This window comes from Conger conger, chromosome 14 (assembly GCF_963514075.1).
Source record: "Conger conger chromosome 14, fConCon1.1, whole genome shotgun sequence".
NCBI lineage: Eukaryota > Metazoa > Chordata > Actinopteri > Anguilliformes > Congridae > Conger > Conger conger.
The window spans coordinates 1,414,698-1,435,333 of NC_083773.1; the positions used below are offsets into that span (position 1 = coordinate 1,414,698).

Below are 20,636 nucleotides of genomic sequence, written 5' to 3' on the forward strand. Positions count from 1 at the left end.
CCTGTAGCGTAGTGGTTAAGGTAAATGACTGGGACACGCAGGGTCGGGGGTTCTAATCCCGGTGTAGCCACAATAAGATCCGGACAGCCGTTGGGCCCTTGAGCAAGGCCCTTAACCCGGCATTGCTCCAGGGGAGGATTGTCTCCTGCTTAGTCTAATCAACTGTATGTCGCTCTGGATAAGAGCGTCTGCCAAATGCCAATAATGTAATGTCATCCTGAGGCCCCCCGTGCAGCACTTCATCACGATCTCAGCTACGTGAGCAGAGACGACTGCGGCTGCCCACTGGAATCACACACACATTACATTACATTACATTACATTACACACCGCCGCGGTTACTTTCTCTACGGACGACTCGTCTTTTATACTGCCCGAGACGAGACCGGCCCGTGTCTCTGCGTGTAGCCTGTCCCACTGTTCAGGAGGACACCGCTCGGTGTGTGAGGGGGATGGGGGATGGGGGGATGTCGTTAACGAAGGTCACGTCTCTTAAAAGCACCCCGTCGGCGACAGAGGGCAGTGTGTCCCGGGGACAGCACTCTAATCAGAACTATTTAATAAAAGTGGATGCATCTGTGATATAGCCCTGTCCTCTGTATCACAATTCACCCCACACCAAACGGCACAATTCATCCCACACCCTATGGCACAATTCACCCCACACCAAACGGCACAATTCATCCCACACCCTACGGCACAATTCATCCCACACCATACGGCACAATTCATCCCACACCATACGGCACAATTCACCCCACACCATACGACACAATTCACCACCCCACAACCTACGACACAATTCACCCCACACCCTACGGCACAATTCACGCCACACCCTACGGCACAATTCACGCCACACCCTACGGCACAATTCACCCAACACCCAACTAATGCTGCACTTATATGGAGATGAACTCCTGAAGTTACATACACAATTCATGTTTAAGCATGTTTAAGCTTCAAAGAAATCCGAATGTATGCACATTGTGTGTGCGGATTATATAGCCCATTGGACACAGACACACACAGACACACACACGCACAGTGAGGTCCGTAAGTATTTGGACAGTGACAGAATTTTAAAGGGCTGTCTGCACTTCACTGTGAGCGTATTTACATCCATATGGAGTTACAGCTTTTCAAAATCGTGTCACTGCCCAAATACTACACTCTGTATTATTGAAAGTGGGTACATACCTGCCACACCTACAGTACTGTGCAGAGGTCTTAGGCACCCTAGACTTTATTTTATATATATACACACAAAATACATATACACACAAAAATTTTTTGTGTGTGTTAGTATAAAATAACACATTTGAGATGCCCTAATATTCATTTTCCAAAAGATGTAATTTTACAGAGACATTTTTGTATTTAATTTTAACATATTACTGTAAGCAAATGACTACTTTTTACATAACTTGATCAAGGCTGTCAGAGATCAGCCAACCAAAGTCTGCAGAAGAACTGCAGCAAGTTCTCTAACATGCTTGGAACAACCTCCCTGCTGATTGTCTTATAGAACCGCAGGACACAGAGAAGTGATGCAGTTTTAACGCCGAAGGGTGGTCACAAAAAATATTTATTTTGTTTTTAACTATTCTGCCAAATTACTCAAATGTAATGTAAAATGTATAGTACGTTTATTTAGGACCTTTCATTGAATTTTTTTTTTTTTATCTTAACTGTACAGAATTTTATATAGGTGCCTAAGACTTTTGCACAGTACTGTATACATTTACATGCATATATAAATATATAATACGCACATTATTATATTGCTCTACATTCTGCATTTACCATGTTGGAATACGCAGTTGGACAATAATGTATATCTGCATATAATGCACTGATGGAAAACATATTTTGAGACTGACGCACAGAAATCACATCCATTGTTTCAGGGAAGTGACGGCATGTAATTATTAATATTTCCTCCATAGCCGGTCACAGTCCTGCACGAATGATTAAAGGCAGGATCCATGCCAGCTATTGTCGCATTCTTGCATCTGCCATCTGGTCCCCTGCCCTGTGCCAACACGTCTTTCTTCAGCCGCTGAGAGTTGGCAGGAAACAGGAAGCACAACACACAACAGGCGACACCCGTCTCTGCATCTGAAGCACGATGCAGAGGTCACTAAAAAACAAACCCTTTCAAGGTCTGTGTCTCTGACTTTTCATTTTCAGGCCACCCCTGCAGGGTCAGGCAGCGCGGACTCTAATTCTTCTGCCTTCAAAGTGACAGTTCACTTTGAGTTTCACTTTTTAAAATTATCATTATTACGACCAAGTGTTAACTCGATCACCAGTTTAGGGAAATGGTCTAAATGTCTTGCGGTTTCAATAAAAGTGCTAATATTTTTCCATCATCCTCACAAAAATGCTGAAACATAACTTTATAATATCGAGCATATTCCACTGCCACACCGGTGCAGAAGAGGTTATGGTATTGTTAACTTTAAGACGGCTCATCGTTATAAGCTCGATCTCACACACTGATAACACACTTCTGCCTCAGTTTCAGTTTCAAACACCGTACTGAGCCAGGCAGGGTAAACTGAGGTTTGAACAGGTTTTGGGTTTTATCTGCTGGGGGCCCCTCCTGGATTAGATTAGACGACATCGGCCTGGCCGCGAACCAAGAGCCTGTTTGGAACGGAGACCGTAGACAACCCGCCCCCCCACCCAACCCCACGGGAAGGCTGACAATTCACACGTGGCTTCTGAGGGTTGGTACTGTGCTCTATTAACAGAAGACGTGCCATTCAAACGTGTTTTACTGCATTTGGTCTCTGTGGCATTCATCTCATCACCGGGGGTGGGGGGGGTTTTGGAGGATTTCGGGGGGGGGGGGGGGGTTACACGCAGGCCTGAAAGATTTAATCACATCGAGAGTAACTGGAAGTCTGGCAGGTGGTGTTATATCGCCCTCTGGTGGTTAAAGTGAAAAACAAAAAAGGATCTGCGCGATAATATCACCCCGTACACTGTTGTATTCAAGACCGCCAAAATACCAAGTCAAAGTACAAGTACAAGCAAAGATCCAGACAAATTCAATTCAAGGTCAAAGTAGTACTTATCGTCTTTGATAATGCTACCAAAACAATGTCAGAATGTAGGTCGAATGTGTGAAGCCTTTTCAAAAGACAGAAGAAAAAAAAAAAGTAGCTGATGGCAAATGCATTTAAATTAGTTAGACCGAACACACTTTCGTCATACCAGAAGTAGGCCTACCGACCGGACAGTAGTACGTTACGTAGGTACAAAAACAGGCATTTAACTCGCCATAAACACTTTCGTTCCTTCCCTTGGTTCTCCTGGGCTAAAACCTTGATGTAAGATTTTTTTTCCCAATTATCTACAGTGAACCAAAGGTACTGCTATCAATCTTGCGATCAATTGTTTGGCATACTTTAGTGTGGTGCAGCTAATGCAGTTGTAGTGCTTTAAAACGAATAAACAAACACGAATGTATTCGGCTAGTTACTCCCCCACAGAAGGCATTTGGTTCTCATAGTAGCTTAGCATCCTTAAGCAATCTAACTTACAGCCAAGCTATCGATTTGATTATTTTATCTTGGTCGCATTTCTTACCGCTCTTAGTGCTTACTCCCAACATGTCGAGTGAGTCTGTTACATTACATTACAAAGCATTTCGCAGACGCTCTTGCCCAGAGCGATGTACAACGAAGTGCAGATCGCACAGTGTGACTCACCGCCATCTTGCAAAACGTAGGAGACGGTGCTAGCGGGTGATTTAGGTGACATAATGTCAAGGAATGAATGGGTGAAATGATGTGTTGTGGCGTTGTGAGATTCATTGGACGCTCGCTCACACGTTTCTTGCAAATCAAGTGTCTTTTGTTGACGCTGCACGCAGCGGCATCGTAGTTAGAGATGTTACAAATGCTGCCGAGGCGTGGGCCCTTCCTCTGACAAAAAATGCCAACCAAGATGCAGGCACGCGCACACAAACGCATATACCCTCCGCACGCGGATTGGATTTTATTTAGGCCTATTAGCAGCTTCTTAAGCTAATGTGAATGCAATGCGAGTGAAGTACATTTACGGACTTATGACTAGTGTTAATTAATGATTACAAGATTGAGCAATGTAAGAACGAAGTTAGCTCACATTAACGTTACTGCGTTGAGCCAAACAGGAATCTAGGGGTTGGAAATACAGGTTACATTACATTATTACATTAATGGCATTTGGCAGACGCTCTTAGCCAGAGCGACTTACAGTTGATTAGACTACGCAGGAGACAATCCACCCCTGGAGCAATGCAGGGTTTAAGGGCCTTGCTCAAGGGCCCAACGGCTGTGCGGATCTTATTGTGGCTACACTGGGGCTACCTTAACCATTATGCTACAGGCCGCCCCTTCAGGTGCTCCCAGCATGGTTTGGTTTGGCTCATGGTTTGTTACAGTATCGGGTCTGCTACCTACACCAACACCACATGAATTAGCCTGGCACAAGTTATTGCATTGAATACTTTATACATTGTAGCCTTTTTTTCTGTTAAATAGACACTGTATAAATTTAGCATGATCACGTAGTGCACAAAGAAATAACCATGTAATTGTAATAACCATGACCGTTTGCTTATTTAAGGATATATAAACAACACTACTCTCGTACTGAACTCGGTTGTCTTACTTTCCGTTTTCAGAAAATCACGTGACCACTGGACAAACGGAGATTTGCTCTGTGGTTTCGGGTTTCGATATGAGGAGGCAAACCCCGAATTTCGCACGGTCCCCATTTCGTAGTCAACAGTCACTTAACATAATTGCAGCATTGACCTACTTTCGAACTTCTTGAATCAGAAAATATATATCATGTGTAATAGAAATGAGTAGGGAATAATTACATCAGCAAACGTAGCCTAATGACAACAGTATCATAAACTATCACTCGGGTACTGCTGTCACTCCTGGCGATACTGTGCCAGCACCAGCCAGAGTTCCCCCACCCACGCAAGGATTCCTTAGCCACTAGGCTACATGCACCTTAGCCATTAATTTCAAGATCCTCCTACTCACATACAAGGCTTTGAACACCCTTGCACCCCCCTATCTCTCTGACCTTCTTCACGACTACACCCCAACTCGCACTCTCCGCTCCTCCTCAGCTGGCCTCCTGTCTATCCCCACCACCCGACTCTCTACTATGGGTGCTCGAGCATTCAGCTCTACAGCACCCAGGCTCTGGAACTCTCTACCCATACACATGAGTCACCGTCATCTTTCAAAACTCATCTGTTTACTCTTGCATACCCCTGACTGTTTCTTTCCCTTTACATGTTGTTGTGTCTATCTCTGTCTGCTGTCTGTTTGTTTGATATTAATTGTATGTTCATTGTAAATTATTTTTAATTGGATATTTTGTATCATGTTTTTACAATGTTTATTTTGTATTTTGCACAAAGGTGACCTTGAGTGGCTAGAAAGGCGCCACTTCAAATAAAATGTATTATTATTTATTATTTATTACTAGGCTACATGCGCCTTAGCCACTAGGCTACAGGCGGTCCCATGAGTCATTATGAATATGGTAAATAAATAAAAAATGAGTAAAGCAAATAACCTTGTGAATTGCTGTCATAATGATGGTTATTTGTTTTAAAAAGAGAAGACATCCCACCCACATTATTTTTTGTTGCCTCTTCAGACGGGCAGAACACAGAGAGAATACGAGGGATCTAGAGGGAGCCATGACCGGGACCCAGCCACTTCACAAAGTGCGCTACACAGATATACTTCCGCAGAAAAAAAACTAAATACACGCAGGCCTGAAAGGCGGGCGGAGATTTAATCCCATCGAGAGTAACTGGAAGCAGTGGTAGTACACTTTGCTACTCGTCGAAGCTGTTTCAGTTCATGCCTGTATATTTGCTAATCAGTCAGGGGAACTTTAAAAATAAAATAAAAATAGAGCAGCCTCGTGTAATTGTGTTGTACGTCGCTCTGGATAAGAGCGTCTGCCAAATGCCATTAACGTAATGTAACGTAACGTACTGAAAGGTAAGCCCTCGCTCCCGGCTTTGATCAGATGCTGCGGTTAGGGCAGGGGCGCACAACTGCGGTCCTCGAGGGTGGGCCCGTGTACTGGTTTCTGTTTCAACCAATTGTCTTGTTTTTAATTCGCTGACAGCTCTATAAATGCCTCGTGTAATTTGGTTGTACGTCGCTCTAGATAAGAGCCAAAAGCCATTAATGTAATGTAATGTAATGTAATGTAAATGACCATGCTTCAAGAATGAACTTGAGCACAGGTACTCGAACATCAGTAGCCGGTACTCGTACACATGTCAGATAATTATTTTTGTTTGGGAAAAGGCAATCTTAACTGAAACAGGTCCATGGAAGCAACTCTCAGTTTAGACCAGGGATGGACAACGCCATTCCTGGAGGGCCGGTGTGGATGCAGGATTTTGCTGCCAAAAAAATGCATATTTGCGCTTGGGCATGTGGCCTGTGATTATTCGGCAGCGGTGCATTATTTTACCAGCAGGTGTCACTAGTGTGCACTTGAGACCCTGGCTGTAACACAATCGGCTGGAAAGCTTCAACGGTTCAAGAAGCTGTCCCTTCTATTGTTTTTTCCATTTGCAATTTTCTGTGCTCTCAGTCCAGTCCTTGTTTTCCCTCTTTCTCTGTTACGTGTCTCTGCCCTGTTCCCCAGCTCCCACACCCGTCGGTCGTTTTTGCTCATTGGTGAATGTATTTAAGCATGCCTGTTTGGTCTTTCCATTGCTAGTTTGTCATTGTTCTACCTGCATTTACCCTTGTAATTCTGGCCAGTGCCAGCCTCTGTGTCCCTGCCCCGTTTGAACGGTATGGTTGCTGTCCTGTCTGATTTGGATTCCCGGTTTAACTGGTTTAACTGTTTAGCTGTTTCAGATTTATTCTTGGATTGTTGATTGTGTACTTCTGCTTCGCTCGGACCGAATTACCGGTTGGTGCATTTTGCCTGTTCTCCGGATCAGACTCTGCGTCCGGCCCCGGACCTGTCTGCTTCATTAAAGCCCGTGGTTTTCATGTTAACCCCGAGTCTGCACTCGGTTCCTCTGTCCCGCAGTTCTGACGGAAGCATCGTCTCGCCATCCCTAATCTGCTGTCGGGGGAAAAACAAAAGCAAATCCTAGCAAAAAAAAAACAACAAAAAAAAAAACATACAAGACAGATTCAAATCCTTCGGTCTTCAGTGTCACACTTTACTGAATTAATATTTTCCCTGTCACAACTTGCAGTACATACAAATACAAGTGTCTTTCAAAACCATGTTGTAGTGAAAAGATTTTCCAAAATTTTTTTTTTAAATGAATTGTTGGGTCTTCATTAGATTAACAGGTATCTAGAGGTCTGTCATGCCATAGATAAACATCTCTTGATGAAATATGATGTTAATTACAGGTCTCATTTACAACACAAGTGACAATGTGCACGTCTCCTCTAGAATTATTAAAACAACATTTATATACACACAAACTCAAACCATTCAAATATTACAATAATATTTAGACAAATTCACAGTTTCAAATACAGGGCCCTGTCTCACAGAGCGGGATTAGTGAGTTCGCTGGATAACCACACCGAGTAAAACCCACAAACCTTCAAATTCTGGAGCATGTACCAGTAAATAGAGCTGTTCCAGGTTTCACTCAGCTCAGTTACCCAGCATGCCCAGTAACCCTGCTTCATGACATGACATACCCCCCTGGAATGGTTAAGAAAGCTGGTCTTTCTGAAAACAGGTTGCAAAGAAGACTGAGACAAAATGGCTGGTAAAAAAAGTTTATCCCTGAGGTGTTGGAAATCTTCCTGGGAATCAAATCAGCTCAGGCACTCTTAGTTCGAGGCAACTTCATCCTGAAAAAAGCGAACAAAAATACCGTTGCAAATAATGTTCACTGATTCAGAAACATCCATGTTGCGACACGTTTTAATGGGTGTTAAAGACGCCAGCTTCCTGGTTATTGTACAAAGCATTACGGAATGGAGGAAGAATGACCCATTGGGCAGATTACAGTTTTAACTTGGAACGCTGTGACAGAGAATCTCAAGCAGATAGGCTCTTAACGGCACTAATGTGGAGAAGATCTATCTTGAAAAATAACATGCTGCACACTGCAAGCCGCAGATGAACTCAGTTACCGTCCGACACCTTACATCCCAAACTTGTCAAACTGGAACACAGGAAATAATTGTGCAGTATTTTGGAAACGGCTGCCTTCTCCTTCACCAATGACATGTTCGGCTAAACTATGAGTCTTACAAAAAAGTAGGTATTACAGTGCTGCAGATGGTTGTCAGAAACATATTAACTTAGTGTATAACCCTTGAATACCACCATATTTAAGCCTAAGATTCAATGTAAATGCAACAAGCAATGCAATAACTTTTTTTGTGGAGAATAAGTTTCAGTCGGTCAACTGTATTTTTACTGCATTCCCTGCTGTGGTCCTCGCCAGCCCAATTTAATGCCCAAATGAACAATAATGAACTGAAATCAAGGTGAGCTTCAATACATAATTAACACCCGCAGCGCTCAGCTCTGCTACTATACCACAGGAATTCTGCTTGATAGAGATTGATAGAGAATGTTCCACCACCACAGGACTGGTTCCTGTTTCTAGAGGTTTGTGGGAACTTTCAAAGTAAAAACATAACCATTATAAACATTATAAATTTGCTGAAGAGGAATTAAAAGCAACCTTGAAACCACAAAACTTCTCCATTATATTACTCACTCCAACTGCACCAGCACAATGAGTGCTAATTACTGTACTTTTCACCTGCCATGACTACACCTGCAAAAACTACACCTGCCATAACTACACCTGCAACAACTACACCTGCAAAAACTACACCTGCCATAACTACACCTGCAAAAACTACACCTGCCATAACAACACCTGCAACAACTACACCTGCCGTAACTACACCTGCAAAAACTACACCTGCCACAACTACACCTGATGACACGATGTGTGAGAGACAAGTGCCATTACATGGGGAACAAAAGCAGAAGACAAAACTCAAAACAAAAACTAGAGCAAATATCAGGGTCAAAGACAAACAACTATCAGGGTCATGCTATAATATATTTCAAAATTAAATAATGCCTCATTGCCATTAAAAAATGTACATAAGTGATGCTTAAAATTTTTTTTACATAAACATACTGCTTATACAATGTTGGATTTCATCCATTAATTTACTCTTCCATTTAATTAAAGTGGTTACAGGATTCTAAGGTGATAAAAGGTAATGACAGCAGTCCACTGACGGTTGCACAATCTACATGAGAGCCGTTATGGATGAGAAATCAGCTGACTTCAAGTAAGTGCTTTTGCGCCACCAGGAAATATTACCTCATAATGAAATCCTCATGCTACCTTTAAACTATCTGATTCTGAAACCACAAGCTGCTTGTTTCCAGTCATCAAGACCATCTAATAAAAATACTTGCCAGTGGTTTTGTTATCTCACTTAACTCTTTGAGTACCCTTCGGGATTGGGCCAGCTGCCTTATTTGTCTTTAGTTTATGTAATGTAATTTATCTAGTATTTCTTTATCCTCTTGCTCAATATTGGCTAAGATGTTCTGAGTATTGACCATGCCTTTCTGCCTATTAGTAACCTCCTCCCTGGTAAAACTCTCAACAAAGTAGCCATTTAAGGCATCAGAAATATATTTTTCTCATACAGCAGTTCTCCTTCAGTCATTCTTAATGCACTTAACCGCAAGAAACGTTTTGGATTTCATTTTGCATCTTGTGAAATTTGCCTTTCAAATTGCCCTTTGGCTAACCTTATTTCTTTTTTAACCTTGGCACGCATATTACAATATTCAGCCTTATTACTCTCGGTGCTGTCCCTCTCAATTTGCCAAAATACATCAAAACCTTTGTGGAATGATCACTTGTCCAAAGTGGTTCCATTACCTCTATACCAGGGGTGTCCTATCTTACCCACAAAGGGCTGGTGTGTGTGCAGGTTTTTGTTTTAGCACTGGACTAAGACAGCTGATTCTACTCATTAAGGTCTTGATTAAAGAACAGGATTAGTTCATTAGTATAATCAGGTGTGTTACTGCTGGGCTAACACAAAAACCTGCACCCACGCCGGCCCTTTTAGGATAAGATTGGACACCTTTGCTCTATACCTCTCCTCACTTTCTCCCCAGCCGGTCACCAAATTCCAGCTAATATTTGGGTAATATAAGTCTCTCATGATAATAGTCTCACCTCCCCGACAAGCTTGTTTTATATTTTTAAAGAGCATTGTATTCACACTACTCTCAGAGGCTGGTGGTCGGAACACACTCCAATGTTAAGACCCTCATGTGTAGGCATGTGTTGGTCAATCTCTGGAATCTCTTGCACATTAAGATTTTCTCTTAGATAAACAGGCATACCCCCACCTCCCTTACTAGATCTGTCCTTCCTAATAAGTTTATACCCCTCTTTATTATATTCATCCCCATCTCCATGCTATGTTGCGTTATGTTATTCTGTGTTATGTTGTGTTATATTATGTTATTTTATGTTATGTTACTGTATTTTATGTTGTGCTATGTTATGTTATGTTATTTTGTGTTATGTTGCGTTATTTTATGTTGTTTTATGCTATGTTACTGTATTTTATGTTGTGTTATGTTATGTTATTTAATGTTATGTTGCATTATGTTATGTTGTGTTACGATATTTTATGTTATTATTTTACGTTATTTTATATTACTGCATGTGTTGTCATTTTATGTTGTGTTGTGTTATGTTACTGCATGTTATGTTTGCGCTATATTATGTTATGTTACTGCATTTTATGTTATGTTATGTCACTGCATGTTATGTTATGTTGCGTTGTGTTGGGTTATGTCGTGCTATATTATGTTATGTTATGTTACTGCATGTTATGTTGTGTTATATTATGTTATGTTATGTTACTGCATGTTATGTTGTGCTATGCTATGGTAACTCACCCAGCCTCCCTGCTGCTCCACCCAGTTGCCCAGGCGGGTGTTGACGAAGGCCCCCATGGCATTCTGGACGGTGCTGACGAGGTCTGGGCACCGGTTCTTTACATACAGGCCCAGCGTGACGGACGCCTTCAGCAGCTGCATCTCAGAGACCACCTCCGTGCCCTGCCCCACCCAGCTCCGACACAGCCCATCCACACTGTCTCCAAACGCCTGCACCACCTGCACCAAGCACACCCACAGGGCCTCAGGAAAGACACACACACACACACCTGCCCCATGCACACACTCCACACTGTCTACCTACGCCAAACTGAAATTTGATGGAGTAACATGCACACACACACACACTCTAGACACATATACAAAAGCATATACAAAAGCATATGCATGCGCGCGCACACACACACACACACGCACACACACACATACACACACACACAGACATACACACACATATACACACCCACACACACAGACATACACAAACACATACACACACACACACTCACACTCACACTCACACATACACGCACACACTCATGCATACACGCACATACACATACACACACACACACTCACACATACACGCACACACTCACACATACACAGACACACACTCACACACACATACACACACATACACTCACACATACACAGACACACACTATGAGCTGCTATGAGAGTCTCACCTGGTCAGCAGCTGCCTGTCTGACGTTGTTGATCAGGGGCTGAATCACCTTCTCATCGTAGTCGTCTCCCAACTCCCTCAGCTTATCCGCAATCAGCACCGGATCAAACGGGTCCTCTGCAGACACACACACACACACAGACCTTACACCACCTTACACCACCTTACACCAGCGTGCAAAGAACGCCAAGACCTTACACCAGTGTGCAAATAACACCAACACCTTACACCAGTGTGTAAAGAATGCCAAGACCTTACACCAGCGTGCAAATAACACCAACACCTTACACCAGCATGCAAAGAGAATCTACTGAAATATTTTTCCTTTTGTTCACTTTCCTTAAAAAAAATAACTCGACGGCCAATTTAAAATGTAGTTTTCCCTCCCAAAGATTTTGCTCCACTGAAAACCCTCATCTTTCATCAAGCTATAATCCCCCCCCTATATGGCTTGATGAAAGATGAGGTTTTCAGTGGAGCAAAATCTTTTAAAGTGAAAAAAAGGAAAAACTATTGACTTCAGTATTAACTATATATTTCAAGGCCCTAGTGTTGGCATTTCAGGCTGCTAAGGGGACTGCCCCACCTTACATACAATCCCTGATCACTCCCTACTCCCCAGCTAGACCACTCCGGTCTGCCAGCTCTGGTCGCCTTACGGTTCCCTCTCTACGTGCACCTGGCGGTCGAGCTGCACGTTCACGCCTGTTTTCCGTTCTGGTTCCTCAGTGGTGGAATGACTTGCCTACCACTGTCAGAACAGCAGAATCCCTCCCCCTATTTCGACGCAGACTCAAAACCCACCTTTTCAAACTCTACCTTAGTCCTCCCTCCTGATTTCCCCCGCCTTTCTGATATCCCTATCCTTGTCTAACCCCCCCCCCAAAAAAAATACATTTTTGCCCTTATGATGACTATATGTTTAGAACAGCATTTCATGTGTATTTTGCTAGTTCTGGATGTGATGCTTTGACTTATGGTAGAACCTATGCACTTGTAAGTCGCTTTGGATTAAAAGCGTCTGCCAAATGACAAAAATGTAAAATGTAAAAAAATGTATTTATATTAATTGATTCAGTATCACAATAATGTTTTTGCGCGAGATTGACAAATTAAATCAACAATACATTCCTGTGCATTGCCCATAAAAACAATGCGCACGCGTAATAACTTTACACTGGATAACACTGGAGACGTAGCCACCTCCAAAATTATTGGCACCCTTGAAAACCATAGGCTGTACACATTGTAAATAAATCCATCCCACCTCTTAAATACACTACGGAAGACGTCACAACAGTGATATTGGTTGGTTTTGGGGGTCCCGGGAGTTCTGGGTGTCCCTGGGCATATATGGGTCTCGGCTTTCCTGGCATGATGGAAATGTAGAAATTCCCTATTAGGAAATTACGTTTACTTTATGTTAGCTATCCAGCTAGCGGAGTCACATTTGTGATAAGGAAAAACAAGATGGTGGTTTGGTAAGACCACGATACACATGAAAAGTAAAACCTTACCTGGTGAAACGCAGCAGGTCACCAATGTAACATCAAGAAGAATGAGCAAATGTTGCACACACGTTTTACACATGACTGTGGCGACCATCGTTAATAAGAGGGAAACGGGTGGTTTAATTTCAGCTTGTAATGCCACAAAATGTAACAAACCTAAAAAGGGGTTGTACACTTCATATCGAATAAAAATGAGGTTCCGATGGTGAACCGTTCACTGCAGAGCCAATTCGGAAATTACATTACAATTAATTGTTTAATTACATTAACTCACATAAAATCAAACAAAACCGTCACTTGGCGTTTCTGTCCAGCCAGGCAGCACGAAGCTGAATAAGAGCTAGCGGCAGGGGCCTATGTCTGCGAGTCTGCCGGTGATCTCCACCATAGACAGAACTGAAGTCTAAAAACTGCCATGATCCCGTCGCGAACAAGGAACTGGAACAATAACTGACATTCGTAAATAAGAATAAAGCAGATTGGTGCTTAAGAACGACAGAACGTAAGCGACAGTGCACTTGCGCTTAGTCAATTATTGTTGAAGATTAAATTACGTCATCAGACACATTGTACTAGAATAAACAAGTCAATGGCCGATTTCAATTTTCAGTCAAGCAAAAAAGGAAAAACTATTGACTTCAGTATTAACTAAATATTGATATTCATTGATTCAGTATGACAATAATGTTCTTACACAAGATTGATTAGTTAAATCGACATACATTCCTGTGCCTTGTCCATAAAAAATAATTTAAAAAAACAATTAAAAATACGCACACACGCGTAATAACTTTACAATTGTAAAAGTTATGCGACAACTTTGTACACACGCAAACAACTGTGTGCATGTGTACGCGTGTGTCAATGTATCACACAGATGCATCCGCATCGAAAATAATTGGCACCCTTGATAACCATTTGGGCCATAGGCCGCATCCATTGTAAATAAATCATCCCACCTCTAGCATAGGATGCGGGAGTCACCAAGATGGGCTCTCCGATCTGAATCTTGGGAAAGCTTTTGGCAGCAGACGCAAGCGCAGGACTCTGCCATTTTGGGAGTGGTTGCGGTTCTCTCAGTTCCTGCACTCCTGGCATGATGGAAATGGAGAAATTCCCTATTAGAAAATGTAATTTAATTCACTTTATGTTGACCAGCTAGCGAAGTCACATTTGAGATTAGGGAAAAAAAGATGGTGGGTGGTTTGGTAAGACCACGATACACATGAAAAGTAAAACTTTACCCGGTGAAACGCAATACAGCAGTTCACCAAGGTAACATCAAGAAGAATGAGCAGAAGTTGCACAAACGTTTTACACATGACTGTGGCTACCGTTGTTACCTCCCATAAGAGGGAAACGTGTGGTAGCCTATCTAGATACCACAGCGGAAACAAAATTATCTGACCTTGCAAACTCATTCGACACATGTATTGAACACTTCTCGATAAACGAAATGGTTGACGCCTTCAATAACAATGTGAGAAGAGCACTAGACACTGTTGCGCCAGTTAAAACTGCAAAAATATTTATCGCCGTGGTTAAATAGCACTACACGAGATCTTAAGAGAGTATGTACAGCAGCGGAAGGGAAATGGAGAAAAACTGAACTGGAGATTCATCGTAGTATTTTTAAGGAGCACATTATAACTTATAATAAGGCTATTCGTTCTGAGAGAAGAGCACACTTCTCAAGGATTATTGCAGAGAATGGCAGCAATTCCAGGGCCTTATTCTCAACAATTGAGAGACAACTAAATCCTGCACCAGCCTGGGATATTTGCAGCCTGGCCTCTGTCTCAAAATGTGAGAATTAAAAAAAATAACAAGTATAAGAGCAGGTGTCATCAGAAATACTTTGAAATTTTGAGGAATTTCAGTGGCATCTCTGAGGCAGAACTCCCTACAACCCTTTTTAAAAAAAAAGTTTTTAATAGCCTTTCCCCATCAGTTCAAAAAATTATTAATACATCTCTTGAGACTGGAATTTTTCCAAATGCATTTAAAACCGCTGCTGCGACACCGCTACTGAAGAAATCAAATTTGGACAATAACGTCCTTTATAGTATAGTAATTATAGGCCTATCTCCAACTTACCTTTCATGAGCAAGTTACTTGAAAAAGTAGTTTTTAACCAACTAAATAAACTAAATAAATTAAAATTAAATGGCATATTGGAGAAACCTAACCACAGTACGGAGACGGCTTTAATTAGAGTAACCGACGATCTCAGACTTAGTGCTGCTGCTGGCAATATCTCAGTTCTTATTCTTCTGGACTTTTGATACAATTGACCATCCTAATTCCCCGTTTGGAAAACTGGGTTGGCCTGTCTGAAAATGCTCTGAACTGGTTTCGAACATATTTTTTAGAGAGAACATTTTATGTATGTATGTGTGTCAGAGAACTGCGACATGGCCTTTGGTGTTACACAGGGAAGTTGTCTTGGCCCTCTTCCTTTTTCAATATATATGTTACCTTTGGATTATTAGAAAACATAACGTCAATTTTCATAGTTATTCCGACGACACACAATTGTACATTTAATTGTACTTTTTAAAAATTAAATGAGGATAAGACAGAAATTCTTCTGGTTGGCCCCAAAGCAAAAAGGGATGCTGTTTCAATTAGGCTAGGAAATCTAGCCCATCAGATTAAACCAGAAGTAACTAGCCTAGTTTTAAAAAGCAAATAAACAAGGTGACTAAAGTAGCATTTTTTCACCAAAGAAACATTGCCAAAGTGCGGCCATTTTTAACCCAACATGATGCAAAAAAGTTAATTAATGCTTTTATTTCAAGTCGACTTGATTATTGTAATGCTCTTTTTACCGGTCTGCCAAAATAAAACACTTTTAACGAAAACACGGAAGAGAGCATGTCATCCCTGTTCTAGCTAGTCTCTTTTAGTTTGCTAACAAGCTTTTAGTTACTTAAATTGTGTATAAGGCCTTAAATGATATAGCACCATTTTATATCACAGAGTCTCTGCTGTGTTACATCCCTTCGAGAACACTTAGGTCCACTGAAGCGAGTTTTTTTAATTGTCCCTAAAGTGCCCCACAGAAAAATCTGCCTTCTTTTATTTCGCACCGAAAATGTGGAACAGTCTACCTAAAGAAATCAGAGAAAGAAATCATTTCTTTTTATTTTATATTTTTTCTGTCTATTGTCAAAGCACTCTGAGCTGCTTCCAATGCATGATAAGTAAAGTTATTACTTATAATTATTATTATAATAATTATAATAATTATAATAATTATAATTATTATTATTAATTATAATAATGATAAAAGAATCAAAGCTCATTGGATATTATTATTAATAATAATAATAATAATAATAATAATTATTATTATTATTATTATTATTATTATGATTATGATTATTATTATTATTATTATATAGTCTATTCATACATAATGATGTAGTTCATCATGAAACATTTTGGTTTTAGAGTGCCGTCGCCATTACGCTTACATCTTCAACGTGCGTGTCAACCGTGAATGGATGTGCAGACAGCGTCGTTCTGTACAGTACATCATGTACAAAGTCGCTCACACAAATACGGTTCTTCGATGTAGGCCACTGTACCACGAACTTGGCAAGATGTCCCACAGTAATAGCCTACATTATGTTACATTACATTACATTACATTATTGGAATTCGGTAGACGCTCTTATCCAGAGCGATTATGTGCTCTCCCTATATGCAACTGATATTGATGCCACATCTTATTTTCTTTATAACAAGACTGACAACCTCTCGAAGTGAATTCGGATTTTTTGTCAATGTCCTATCAATACAATTGTAATTCCGATATGCTTTCAGATTTGCCCATATACCTTGTGCAGTTCATTCAACTGCAGTTTTCTAGCGAGTTAATGATACGTATGATATGCATGTTGGATGTGCTGACAAAACGAAACTATCCATGCTTGTGTCCCCGAACCATTGATCGAAGGTGCCATTCATAAATGTTTTAATGCACAGCCGTGCTGTTTCGTAAGTATAATTGCCATTCGTAAATAAGAATAAAGCAGATTAGTGCTCAAAAGCACGACCGGTCGCCGACCTGCATGAACGTGAAGCAATTGAACGTAAGCGACAGTGCACTTGTGCTTAGTCAATTATTGCTGAAGATAAAATGACATCATCCGACACACTGTACTAGACACCTACCGTCTCCTACATCCCCGTCCGGCACAACCATTCCTCTATCATGTGCGTCTCCTTCATGAAAAAGACAACTTATAATACAACGCGTCTGGTTTTCGATATGTTTCGGCGCCATTTCTAATGATGGTGAGTCGTCAATCGCCGAGTTGGCTACGTTCTGATACAGTGACCAAGCTAGTAGCTGTATATATTCGCCTGTACTTCCTTCTCCAGCCTGCTGTGGGAAGGAGCAAACCACACACACACACACACACACACACAGACACGCCTTAACGACGCGTATCTTGGTTGGACAGGTTGGACAATGTCAGATATTTAGTTTCGGTCTTCCTGCCGAGCACATAAATATTAGACTGTTATTCCCAACATGTTTTCCGTGGAAACTCTGTAGATAATATATTTTTGCATGTTTCCATGCAACTGCATGCTGTGTTTAATCTGGTAAAATGCAAATCAAACTGAAATTTCGGCCGCTTGCATCAGAAACCTCCCGCCATTTCCTTGATAGCGACTTTTTCATTGATAGCGACAGTAGGCTAAAAGGCGGAAGAAGCCCGTATAGAATGTAGTCTGAATAAACAATATTAGTTCCTTTTAATTTTACGAAATTTGGAATTAGTGTTTAAATATGAAGAGACGCGCTGTAAACGAGAGTACAACAGCACGTATCGTGGATTGGACATTAGTTGAGCCAGAATCAAAGCTCATTGGATAAAACCGCTGCCTGTCAATTATGTCCCGGAAAGTTACCGTTTTACAAAATTGTGGTAACCTTGACTTGTCTTGTGAGTCATGTCAGGTTCTTGGAATGTCACATGCATTTTTTTTTTTTTTACCACTTATGGTATACCCAAGTACCCCGTGCTTTAGAAACGCTGACTTCGAAAATGTGTTTTTTTAATGTTCTTGACTGAAGGTAGTACCGATTCGTGTATTAATAGCAGATTTCAAGGTCTGATCATATCACATTACGTGTTCCGCTGATTTTCCTATGATCTCTTTTTCAAAATAGCTCAGTACTGGTGCATCCATTACCAAATACTATATATAAACTGCAGTGAAGCCATTGTATTTAACTTTGTGACTTTGGATATGTAATCAGAGCCATTTTAAATGAAGCTGAACATTTTTAGCGCACGTTTCAAGTGGCTATGTCACTCTATATGAGGATAGATATGAACGCAATGTTTGGAAATTGCTTCAGTTTGTTCATAACTATTTAGAAATGCATCGTTTAATTTCCCCAGCCCTTTCTATTATAAAATATGAGACAAATCACTTGGAGAGCGATTCCCACGTGCCATTATGTTATTATTGTTCGTATTATAATACACAGCAATAACAACTCAAGTAGGCTACTTGCGTTCACAATAAACTATGAATAATGATTTTGGCCGCTAGATGGAGACATATCACAATATGTAGAGTCGGGAAACAGGGTGTGCCCACTTTGTGGTGTTTTGGTAAAAACACTTTGGATTATTTCCCGTGCCAATCCTTCCTTCTTGATAATTAAAAGCAGCACTTATAATCCTTTGGTCTTTTTACATATTCCCTATTGCCCTTTTCCGTTTTGTTTTTGAAATGGTCACCCGCAAACACTACAATCTCAGTACGGTATCTGTTGAATTGCTGGGGGAATATCGCTCCACATACATCCTGAACTGCGTTTCCCAGAAGGCATCTCTCATAAAGTCTTACCTCCTTATCAGCAGAGGTAGCATACCTGACAAGGCCCGGACCTGCTGATGAATCACTCTTTGTTTGCACACTGTGAACAGATCTGTTGTAAAGGCTCTCGCAAAGTGGCAGTGTCGTATTGTGAATCCACAGGAAGTGAGTCATGTAATGTCCCCACATACACATTCTGGTTGAGCTGTTTTTTTAATCTGCGTTGTTTCTCAAAACAGTAAACCCTGGATACAACAGAAAGGTGAGTCCACTGCTTCCAAAAACCTTTGTGTCAGGTAGTAAGAATGTTTTAGGCCCCCCCCACCCCTGTTTTTTGTTTCTAACGGGCGGCTTCAACCCTCACCATTCACACCCCCTCACTCACTCAGCCAATGTCGGTGAGAAAAATTACACTCAAACTGTACTTGTTGCCTTGGATTGGCTAGCGGTTTCGCCAAACAAAATCAAACCGGGGCCCTATTCCTCGACTCACATGACACTACATGATTGGCATTTGGCAAACTCACAGTCCCAGAGGGCTGAGAACTGCTGGTTTTGCACCCTCCCTTTTCCTGGGAGTCAGGTGTGAAGACAGCCTGGCCTATCAATAGCACGAATAGTTCAGTTAATTACCTGGGAGGAAAGAAAACCAGAGTACCCCTGTCATAGAGGGATGTGGCCTGCGGCACACCACCAATTTCTGGAATGTTCTGGAATCTGAGGGACCAGTAGCTCTTTGTGTGCGTCTGGTTAAGAGCTGGTGCCTAACCAGTGAGCAAGGGGCGGAAGCTGGTCTACAGCAGTGGAAATCTGGGAGTGAGAAGAGATGTTTTGAAGCAAACAGACTAATTTAGCCCCGATTGAGCGCTGATTTCACCTGGATATAGCCTAGGTATGTCCGGGTCGGCTAGAAACCTTTAGCTTGTCAACCAGATATTTCACCTGTACCTCTAGACATCTAGACTCCTCGAGACCAAACATAGGTGAAAAGCGGTTGAAAAGTGAAAGGTTTCTCGCCGAGTGGGTCATGCCCAGGCTATATCCAGGCTAAACTAGAGCCAAATTAGGGCTGAATTAGTCTGTGTTCAAACGTCTCGTAGTTCCAGATTTCCACCTGTATCGTCGGACGTCTGTATCGGTCCAGATCGTCTTTTGCGCAGTGGGTAAATAAAGTGGACCCAGAGCTGTTGCAGACACTGAATTAGGACTTCTCCCTGCCGCCGCTACTGTCTAGTCTCCCAAATAGCCTCTTTCAGAGTCATTTTTTCTCAGATATTGAATCATTGCCCCCGGAGCATGAGACGGACGGACCACCGCTGTGATCCTGCACAAGGTTTCGTCTGCGGGAGGCGATGTGCTGGGAGCGGAAAGCTGGAACCGGCGCACGCAACGGCTGGACAGACCCTCCGAGAGCGCTAACAAGCTTACAGAGTAAGGGGAAAGTGATTCACCGCAATTTAGAAACGTCCGTCTGCGAAAAGCACACTGTCAGATTGTTAACAAGCTCACGGAGTCGTGTAAAAGTGATTCAATAAAACAGCGCAAGTTAGAAACGTCGGTCTGCCAAAAGCTCACAGTTCATTAACAAG

At 41.7% G+C, this 20,636-nt stretch overlaps 1 protein-coding gene across 2 annotated transcripts; it reads right to left on the reverse strand.

Moving 5' to 3' along the window:
* Positions 1-7,207: 7,207 nt before the first annotated feature.
* LOC133110230 (bcl-2-like protein 15) lies at positions 7,208-17,605 on the reverse strand. 2 transcript variants are annotated; one of them, XM_061220176.1, is made up of 5 exons: positions 17,380-17,605; positions 14,157-14,288; positions 11,688-11,803; positions 10,999-11,217; positions 7,208-7,883 (listed from the first exon to the last, which is right to left on the reverse strand). In XM_061220176.1, exons 1-5 carry the CDS (start codon positions 17,489-17,491, stop codon positions 7,863-7,865), a joined length of 600 nt encoding a protein of 199 aa, XP_061076160.1. In that variant the 5' UTR covers positions 17,492-17,605; the 3' UTR covers positions 7,208-7,862. The 2 variants fall into 2 exon arrangements, with proteins under 2 accessions (XP_061076160.1, XP_061076161.1); XM_061220177.1 differs by lacking the exon at positions 14,157-14,288.
* Between the last annotated feature and the right edge of the window lie 3,031 nt (positions 17,606-20,636).